Source organism: Haemaphysalis longicornis, unplaced genomic scaffold (assembly GCF_048455015.1).
Source record: "Haemaphysalis longicornis isolate Haplotype H1 unplaced genomic scaffold, Haemaphysalis longicornis Haplotype H1 scaffold_1, whole genome shotgun sequence".
Classification (NCBI taxonomy): Eukaryota; Metazoa; Arthropoda; class Arachnida; order Ixodida; family Ixodidae; genus Haemaphysalis; species Haemaphysalis longicornis.
The window spans coordinates 341561902-341572241 of record NW_027526203.1 but is presented as its reverse complement, the minus strand read 5'-3'; the positions used below and the strand labels follow the sequence as shown (position 1 = coordinate 341572241).

The following is a 10340-nucleotide window of genomic DNA, read 5'->3' as shown; positions in this document are numbered from 1 at the left end:
GCCCGGAGAGACTGGGCCCGGAGCTGTCACTAGGCAAGGGGTCCGAAAACACTGACACTGATGATAACTCCCAGGGCACCATGAAAGGCGATGAGGTGATCGACGAAGCAAGCAGCACCGGTTCCGATGCTGGAAAAGCGATGAAAGAAGGCACCATGGAAGATGAGTCAAATCTTGACCTCCCCTCGACAAGCGGCAAGCCGACTGCACAAGGTGGCAAAGCAGCTGACAGATCCAAACTGGCTGCTGACCCGAATCATCAATGCTATTGGTAATCAACGAAACTTTTATAAATATATGGTTGCAAACTGATCTTGTGTGGGATAGCCGAATAATATGAAGCTCAGTTAGCGGTATAGTCTGTCTACTGCATTTGGCGCGAAATCGCTTCAGACATTCAGGAGTGTGTTGAACGGACATGCGGCTGCGTTGATCGTCCGCATAGACTGTACGGATGTCTTCAGTCGAAAGGCTTTCCGGATAGGCTATCCGGATAGCCCGCCCAGGTAGGCTGTCCAGATAGTCTGTACGGAAAGACGGCTACTAATGTTTAGAAGTTTTGTGAACGGAATTTGGGCAAGACCTGTAGATCTTTCCTCTTCGATCTCTTTTTCAGGGCAGTATCTGACTAAAAAAATGTCGGGTATATGTCTTAGGTCGTATTTAAAGTGTTGGCATGTTCCGGTTGCTGATGTGTGGTCGGCAGGTTAAGGTTACTTATATGTTTGGGTGGAATTTACTTTAAAAGGGCAATTGTAAAAAAGAAATGCCTAGGCTGCTGGCTTATGTTATGCTATGGTAGGTCTAGTTGGCTTGGGTAGGTTGGACTGTGGGAGGTTTTGCTTGGTCAATGCGAAATGGACTGTGCTGCCTCACCTTACACCTCAGTCAGCTTGACATTAATTGTGCCGCCAACTCCATACACATCCAGTGCAAGATTTTTTACCTTTGCATGCACCAGCCATGCAGCCCTGAGTGCCATTTGGCAACATACAGACATTGTCGATACTCTTGTACAGTAAATCTGGGTAGTGGTTAAAATTTTATTTACTTGGAATGTATAAAACTGTTTGTGCTTGATTTTTTTCAGTGGAAAAGAGCGCAACCTAAACATCGTCGAACTTCAGTGTCTTGCTTGCTTAAAGTGGTTTCACGACACGTGTTTATCATCGCCTCTGGGGTAAGCAGGGTTTCTATGTTAAGCTCACAAATATATAGCTTGTCCGCATCGCATGTTTCTGGTCGATACTGCATACCTGTTGGGCACACCGCATAGTGCTGGACAGCGCAATCTTTCTAATGGAGCCAGTGTGTAAGAATGAAGCTAAGTGGCAAGAAAACAGGCTGCGAGGCTGTCATCTTGCTATTTCGCTCCAACCTTGTGATTCCTTTTCCTTTCGAAGGCCTTTGAGTCGAATGTCGTTTGACTCAAATGACACCTTTGTGGTGCTACACAACATTTTTCAAAGGCCTTTGGTTGAACTGCCATTTGAGTCAAAGGAGCACCACCAAAATGACCTTTGAGGTTCTCAAAGGCCTTCGAAACGTGAACGGCCGTACTCTCGGGCACAGTTTCTGCATGCCATAATTACAAAAACAATTATTTAAGAGCAAAATTCATTGCTTATAGTGCGCAATCTTCATAATTTTTCATTTGTCTTTCTTTTCTATCACTCGCTACAATTACGAGGTAAGTTAGTACTCTCAACACTGGTGGAGCGGAAAAAACAACAAAAAACTGGCTATTAGCGCATGTTTTATGCGTGCTTGTAGATTGTTACCGTTACAAATTTGATCGCTTATAATTGTTTTTCTTTTTTTCCCTTTTTAACTTTAAAATTAAATTTTTGTCACGAAGGAAACAGGGCAGCAGTGGAGACATCAAAACATGGTGGGCAGATGCAGAAGCTTTCAACTGCCCTTGAGAATTGTCGTGTAGATTGGCAGAACTCCTTCCAGTTCAAATGGCATTTAAAATTTCGAAGATCATTAGACTGAAATGTCCTTTCAAGCGCTCTTGTAGCACAGGTACTATTTCTTTGAATCAAAGTGCACCAAGCTGCTCATCTGTGCATACCTCAATCTTTTGGGCTCATCAGGCTTTATATTGCGGTCAACATTGGTTTGAGCGTACTAGCGCCACAAAGAATGGAGTACAGCGTTCATATTGTGTTGTAAACATGTTTACAGCATTCCTCCTAGTTCATCAATTCTTCATTAAAACTTCATCAATGCAAAGTACTTTTCAAAGTGTTCACTGTGGTATAGGCCAGTTGTCCTGGCTAGTTAGGCAAGTTTGGCTACTGCACGAAAAAGAATTTCTGGACGAAGAAAGGCGACAAGATTAGCACACAGCTTGGCAGTCACAATTGTCCACTTTACTTGTATGTGGAACAATTGCTCATCATGACCCCTTCCTTTGTCCACGTCTGTTTTTGGTTCTGTACTGTGCATTACAAACCAAGTTTCAACATTTGCTGTCCCATACTGCAGAAATTTACTGTTGGTTTTGTTTGCCTCCTACAAAGCCGCTGCAGGTTTTTATGAAGTGCGTTCGCATCAAATGCATCTGAGTTCATTACGTTATGGAGCTCCAGGTTCTAACCCTGTTTTAACAACTTTAAGCTGTAGGATAGTTTTGTATGGAACATTTTATGCATCAGCTACAGTTGGACAAGGTTACACTGTCATTACAAATATAATTCTATGGCATTACAGTGTTGCAAAGGCATTTTAATTTGACAGAGAAAGCGTGATAAAGCTCACAGGGCCAAGATTTGCTCTATATTCATTGTGTGGTTATAAATAGGTTTGACTGTGTTTTGTTTCTCCATGTTGAGAGAAAAAATAGCGCAGGTTGTTATGTACAGGTTGGGACAAAATATTACGCGGCATATAGCTGCAGGGATCAAAATAAATTTGTGCTCTTTCAGGCAGCCTAGCTCATGTTTACGTTTGTAAGTGATGCGTAACATCTCAAAGCATCACTTGGATACGATTACGAAAATCTTGGATTTAATGTGCCAAAGTCACACGCACCTTGGCAATGCGGCACGCTCAACTGGAGGTCGACAAATTAATGTAGGCCTTGGGGAGTTCCTTGTTATTATTTTTTAAGATGTACCGAAGTCCCGTATGCAGTCCCCTTGTTCACCCCCATTGCTTGGAAGGGTACCTGCAGCCTCGCGGGCTGCAGCGGTAACCTAGTCCCAATGCTGCTGCGGTAGCTCGGTGGCTGGCATGTTGCACTACAGAAAGAGAATACTTTATTTCCATTGAAAAGGGGGTGGCGGGGGAGGCTAAGAGCGGCCTTGTTCCGGGCAGCGTCTGGTGGCCTGCATGATAAAGCCCGCCAGGCTTCTGTGCTTCTCCAATTTGGTTGCAGTAGTCAGCCACTCTCTAGTGTGGTGTGCCCTAATTGACTTGGTGTTTGGGCAGGCCTGCAGGATTATGGGTTTGATCCTTCGGTACATTACAGCATGCACAGTTTGGGATTGGTGTGCCTGTGGTTTCTGTACAGGTGAAGTAGAGCTTGTTTGAGAAGTGTGTTTGCGCTTGTTGAAGGTGTTCCTGCCAGGTCAGTCTGGGGTGAGGTGACGGCAGAAGTCTGTTATCGGGTAAATAGGTCTTGAGTGGGAGGGTAGAAGGACTAGGGTTCTGGACTTGGTCACTGATGTCAGGCGTCCGGAGAACTGTTTTGCAGGCGAGCAGAATGGCTCCCTCATTCTACGACATACCAGGGATCCAGTACACCCTTACTGGTCTTTGACGGCAGAAAAAGGGGGTAACGTGCTTGGACGGCTAGTGTTTTGGCTCAAAAGAATGCATGCTTTTTTCGAATCGGTGTAAATATTGGGGATTCTACTAGGGTCGGATTGGTGAGCTGCTGCGAGGGCTATGCCGAGAATTTCTGCCTCCTCCACTGTGTGGCAGCTGCGGAGATTAGTGTTCACTTCTCATTCGGTGGTCACGTAGGCAATCGCACACGTTGCCTCTCTTGGCTGTGCCGGTGAAGACATTATTATTATCCAGTTCTCTTGCGATCTTTTTGCAAAAATGGCTGGCTTGAATTTTTCGGCGGGTGTTTTTTTTTTTTCCACATCTATATGCCATGGGATTGGAGCTACGTGTAGGTGCTGCAGGACGTTTTGCGGAATTGGGGTTTCATCGTATCAGTTCTTCCGTTTTGGGTTATATCCCAATTCAGTCATGATGAGGTGGCCTTCTTGAGTGGATTCGAGTCGGCGTAACTGATTATATCTGTGAACTGCGATTGGCACTATGGAGCCCAAAGACGTGGGTTTGGTTCCTGGCTATGGATGGCAGAAACAAAAATGCCCAAGTCTGGAGCCCTGCAGGTGATGGAGGCATTGCCATCGGGCATGTTTAGCCTAGCAGGTGCAAGAAGGCACCTGGCTCGTTTAGTTTGATAATAGCTTCTGAATTCATTTTTAGGCAGGATATGCAATGTGACTAAGAGTGATACCCATATGACATGTGCAGTAGTAGTTTATTTTGGAAAGTTGGGTTCATTCATTGCATTTTTTAGGTTTGCTAGAGATTGGTGGAAAGTGCGGCTTTTTTTAAAACTTTTAGCTTGCACTCTAGGCAACAGAAATGTTAAATTAAAGAACAACATGTGGTAGCAGTGAATTCGTTTCCCTCGCTTGATTTTTGTTTTGTTTTTTTGGACGGAGCGGGGGGGGGGTGCAGAACTTTCATGGCCATAATGCTGTTTTGCAGGAAGTGTGTTCCATTCATGACCAACTACACTTTTTCCTGCAAGCGCTGTAATCCAGCTGGGATCGAAAACTTCTCCAAAAAGCAAGCAAGTGAGTATTTGCGAAATTTCTTTGTTACTCTGATTTCAGTACCACAGTGCTAGTTCGTTGGGGGCATCTAATCATTGAAAATTGAACAGAAACTTCAGATATAAGGGAGGCTTGACCCCCCCCCTGTTCCACCTCACTTGAAATTTTTGTTACTAGTAACCATACTCTGAGCTTAAATTTCTCGTTAACTCTTGCCAGCGTGCACTTTTTTTTTCACACCATCGCAAGTTACTGTATTTGCACGTAAATAATGCGACATTGAATATAATGCGAGGGGGGCACTTTTGGTCCTTCCTAAAATGAAAAAATATATATATATTACGATTATAACGCGCAGTAATGCGAAGTTGTCACGAGGTCCACCAGTGCCACGAGCAAGCTTTCTGGCTTTGAGTTGCACAAGCTCAGCGTTTACAGGCAAAAACTGGCCGCGACGTTCGTGGACAAATTCTGCCAGGTCATTCTCAAGTTTACAGTAGCAGCCATTCTTGGGTCCACGGAACGCTTTATGAGTCGGTGCTGCTTGAATTAAGTGATCACGACACTTCCTCCAACCTCGAATGGTTGACTCGCTTAGTCCAGGATGCCGCACCGCACTTGAATTTCCCTGCTCTGCGGAAAGCAGGATCGCCCGTTTTTTAAATTCGGTGGTGTGCTGATTTCGCCTGTTCATTGCAGCAACTCAGTAGGCAAGTGTGAAAAAAAAAAAACAAAGCACAATGAAAAGCCAATGCTGCAGCACGCGCGCGCGCTAGCTCTCGCCTTTAGACCACACTGCCTGGTCATGTGATCACTAGCAACGTAGCCAGTGGCGTTATCGGGAGAAGCCAGCACTTAAGTTGACGCCGAGAGCAGCAGCGAGCTCCCGGCAGCAAAAATCCGAGGGTAGAGCAGCGGGTTCGCGGCTCACGTTCCAGGCATAATATTACGACGCGTGCCAAGGACAAAGGTATTTGAAGAAAGAACGGCGAGAAAAAGAGCTTGCTCTATGTTCGAGCCCGAATATAATGCGAGAAGCGTTTTGTAGGCAAAAATCGCGTGAAAAAAATTCGCGTTATATTCTTGCAAATGTGGTACCTTCAGTTAGCTTCAAAAGCAAAGTACCAGATTTGCTTCATAATATGTCATTGTCTTCAACTGCAAATGTAGCATTTTAGGCTAAAAAAAAGGACAAATAGTGAAATCGATGGGGCAAGGAAGGTAACAGGGAACAGGCATATTTTATTAAGGGCTAATTCGCAACTGGTGGAAGGTTTCCGCGTGTGCTAGTGGTTGTTTGTATGTGCAACTGGACTCGAAAAAAAAAAATAAAAATAAAGACTAGCTGGGGAAAAGGCATGGGGCCAGTGTTGGTAAGAAGTCGACGCCCCACTAGTCATTTACGGGCATTACTTTGCTGAACACTCATGTATCCTGAACCTGGACTGCATCTAACTACTCAAGTCGCTTGATGGAGGCCAGATTCAGGCACTGCAAAAATTGACGTTTGCAAATGATGAGTGTGGCAACAACCCACTTGTGTGCCTTGTGTTCTCTTTTCTTTCCATTTTTTTTTCTCTCGCACCTAACTAGTGCAGTGAGTAATTTAGTGTAGCCCTTTATTTTGCCTGCCTGTGTGGCGTGTACTTTGATTTGCTTGGGATTTAATTTCTTGCTCAATTATTACTATTACTGCCCGTGTATTTTTTCTGCTTTTTGCTAGATACGAATACATAGCAGTCAGCTAGATGGTTTCTGCATCTTTCCTTGTGTGCACTTGTTCTGAAAGTGACGTGCTTGTGCATGCATTCAATCATAAGTGCTCATGGAAACTTCTGTTAAGCCTCCGTTACAGTTTCATGCTCGGTTGAGTTGTGTCCTTTGTTTCATCTGGTCCATTTTGTGCCATAGCCAAACAGCATGTTTGCAAACAAGGAAGAGGGGTATAGGCAAAAGCTGCAGGTCTCAAGGTGCCCTGGCATAGAAAATTGGTTGGCACTCACATGTTTGACAAGGTACTGTGTGTTTTTCACCAGGCACGCATGAGCATTATTGAAAAGCACCTGAGAACGTCGTGTTTGGCATTTGTAACTGTTTCTACTGAATGCAGCGGCCTATGAGGATACAGGGAGTGGGGGGAGGGAGGGGGGGGGGGGGGGGGGGGAATTTGCTGCCACACGTGCTTGGTCTGCTACCCAACTCTTGGCTGCGCTCATTCATCAACTTGTGTCGCACCACTTTTTGGGCCAATTGTGGCTCACCACTGCTGCCCTGACATGGCACGCACGCCGCAACTCTCATGGCAACATTTTCTTAATTTTTTTTCCCTCGTATTTGTGCTTCCCAGCCTAGAAAAAATTAATCGCAACGTAACTTGTAGGCATTTGGGATTAGTATAACTCTGACAGAGTCTTTCAAAGCCATGCCAAATATTTAAAAATGTAATGCATGGGTCGTTTGTCATGCAATCAGCCCTGTATTTTTTGCCTATACTTCACTGCCACTGCCAGTGTCCATGCCGTGGCGTGTGTGTAACGTTACAGTTCGACACTTGTCTACATGTCCCGCACGCAACGTTTAGGGGATCCACTTAAAGCTCCCAAGTGCGAGTTTCTGTTCTTGTGTGAGAGTTGCTGGTGAATTGTAAACTGCTTTTCCACAGGCGCGGGCAAAACGAATGGCTTGCAAGTATGATTTTTTGGTTTTTACGTAGCCAGAGGTAATTATCTTTGCATTAGCTGGGTACATTTGTTTGTGGTGACAGCACCCAATTATTTGTCTGTGGTGCTTTCTGTCGATATGCATCCTTTTTGTGTGCAGGTTATACATACTTCCGTGGTAGTGCACTCGCAAAGAAGAAAGAATACCTGCAAAGAAGTATTTCTGGGAAGTTGGGGGGGATGTTTTCCACAGACAGCAGCGATGCTTGAAATTAGTTTTCCTTAGCCCTTAATTTTCGTCTTGGGGTTTGTTTAAGAAATCTTGGGGTTTGCTTAAAAAAAGGGGGTTTGTGTGGGCATTGTTCAAGATTCATGAAGGCAACTCATCGTTGAGTGCTTAACCTGTCAAATAGCCATGCATTTTTAGAAACTGAAGCCAGCTAGAAAGTGGCTGAGGGGGTGACAACTGCCTGTGGAATTCAGCAGGTATAAGCCAAGACTTTACCATGTAGTTGTGGGTGCAATCGGTGGAACAGCCCAGCTTAAGCCTCAGAACAGGTAACTGCCGTGAGCCTCTTTCTTGGTGTTGGCATGTACTGCTGGCCGTCATACTTTGCACCAGTACAGCCGGGGATGAATATGCATATGAGGAATCAGCGTACTGGTCAAACATGATCCGTTATTTAGTATTTATGCACCTGTGTATGCCAGACGGGGCCAACACCTCAGACAGGGGAGTTTCTGGGCTTTTTACGATGAATAACGGCATCTCGTTATAATTTTGCAGATTTCAGCCAGATGTGCGTCACAGCTCTAGCCAACTTGATACAGAAAAGCCGGGTGGAAGGAACTAACCGAGCGTTATTTTCCAAAGACAAGGTGAGTGACCGAGGGAGAAACATAGCTGCTGCTGTTGCTGTTTTTTGGGAGGAGATTATCCTCAGTTCCTAAGGGAAAGCTGGAGTTGTTTTGAAAATTGTGAAGGATGTACTAACAGAGTCACTGGTATTGTCATTTAGTTACTTTAAAGCTTGAGAAACCATATTGCATTGCGTGTGTGGGGTGAAAGAAAAGGCTTAAACCAAGTAACGGCATGGATGAAAAATTGCTGCTGAGATACTTGCCGGCCATGTCATTAACTAGACAATAGGTTGACCTAATGTCCTTAAGATGGACAGAAAAAGCTGAAGATAAAAGTGCTGAATGTTCGTAAAAAGTTTGGGCAGTTCTTTCATGCTTTTGGCTCATCCTGCACACACAAAACTTAAGCCATGATCTCTTTGGAATTTCTGCCTGTGGAATTTTTTGTTTTAAAAGGCTCTTCAGCTCTGCTTTTAAGATCACAGCCTATAACGATTTATGCTTTCACATGAAATTGACAGAACAGTTACGTTGCTCCTGTAGCTTGTGAAACGAATTTTTCACAGGCTGTGGTTACCTGACAGCAAACAACAGTTTCAAGAAAGTTGGGAAGTTCGTGCTATTGCCGTGCACATCTGAAGAAAAAAAAAAAGAACCTTCTTGCATTACTTTTACCTGATGGTCTTAATTGGAAACAAAGCATGAATTGTGGGCTAGGGAAGGTATCCTGGCTTGTACTATATACTGGACAACAGATCAATCATGCAGGTAATGGTGTGGCTACCACTAGATAAAGTCACTGGAACTAGGAATGTACCGCCATCAGTGGGTGGCGCACAAGCAACATTGAGGTGTTGTTGCCAAATTAGGTCCAGCGCTGCGGGTGCGTCACCTGCTTCACATAGAAATCGCCGCTCATGTGTGTGAAAACTTTTTTACAGCTGAAGGATTAGCCCTTCTTGGGATTTATTTGAAAATTCCATGTAATTTACCAACCAAATGAGAAACAGGCTGCAAAACAGCATTTTTTATTGCGCGGTAACAATATTAATGCCAAGGGCAAGAACACACTTTCACGTGCACTGTAAAGTCATCGGAGCTTCGTGCGCCGCAGAGTTGCACTCTATTGGTTTCTCAAGCGCTTAAAATTGCACCCACTGTTTGGTTGAACATCATCTTTATCACAAGCTGGATGTTTTTACTGAATGGTGGCAAGTCCCACCACTTATGTCGAAACAGTTTTGGAACATGCAGTGGTGCATAGGGTGCATATCAGTGAAAACATTTTCGTTATGAGCGCACGCCAGTGGGGTACACTGAATTTCTTTACGGGTTTCCAGGGGAAGAGAGGGCTGGCAAAAATGTGAAAACAAAAGTACATCAAATGTAACAACTTAGATTAAAAATCAATTTTAATGTTCAAAGCTTAAAAAAAAGAAAATCATGCACCCCTCCTCCGTCTAACGACGATGATGGTTGAATGCGAAGCTTTCTTGGGACGGATTCTTTGGTTGTCCTCTGAGTTTGGACTGAGTTTCAACTATGTCGAAATGGAGCACTTGGGTAGAAGCCGGGTTCATTACATGAGGGACTTAGGTTTGATTCTGGCCACAGGAAGCATTTTTTTCTTTCAGTTCAGTGGGGGTTTTCGCCTTACAGACGCCATCAGTAAGAACATTGAAGCTTCGTTTTGAAAGTCATATCCATCTTAGGCAGCCTCATATGGCCTTGATCCAATTTATATAACACCGTGTAACAAAATAATTATGGAGGTAGGGGGAGGGGGGCTGGCGCCTGCTTTCCCAACCCACGTACGGAGCGTATGCACGGTTTGTTTACCATGTATTGCAATATGTTCCAGCTTATTCATATTAGATTTAAATAGTAAACAAAATGTCTATCAGCACTGGCTGCAAGATGCATTCAGTCTTCTGATTTTCCCAGTGCGTGTTTTGTGAAATTTTTGCGAGAGGGAATTGCCTGCAAATGGGGCGTTTGCTCTTTCAGC

The 10340-nt window shown here is 44.4% G+C and overlaps 1 protein-coding gene across 2 annotated transcripts in view; it reads left to right on the top strand.

Moving 5' to 3' along the window:
• Positions 1-10340, top strand: part of Ash2 (Set1/Ash2 histone methyltransferase complex subunit ash2) — a 143529-nt gene that overhangs the window by 94580 nt on the left and 38609 nt on the right. For both annotated transcript variants that reach the window (XM_077684677.1, XM_077684680.1), the window contains 4 exons: positions 75-271; positions 1091-1180; positions 4744-4832; positions 8259-8350. In XM_077684677.1, coding sequence (XP_077540803.1) covers positions 75-271; positions 1091-1180; positions 4744-4832; positions 8259-8350 — 468 coding nt within the window. The remainder of the gene's footprint in view (positions 1-74; positions 272-1090; positions 1181-4743; positions 4833-8258; positions 8351-10340) is intronic.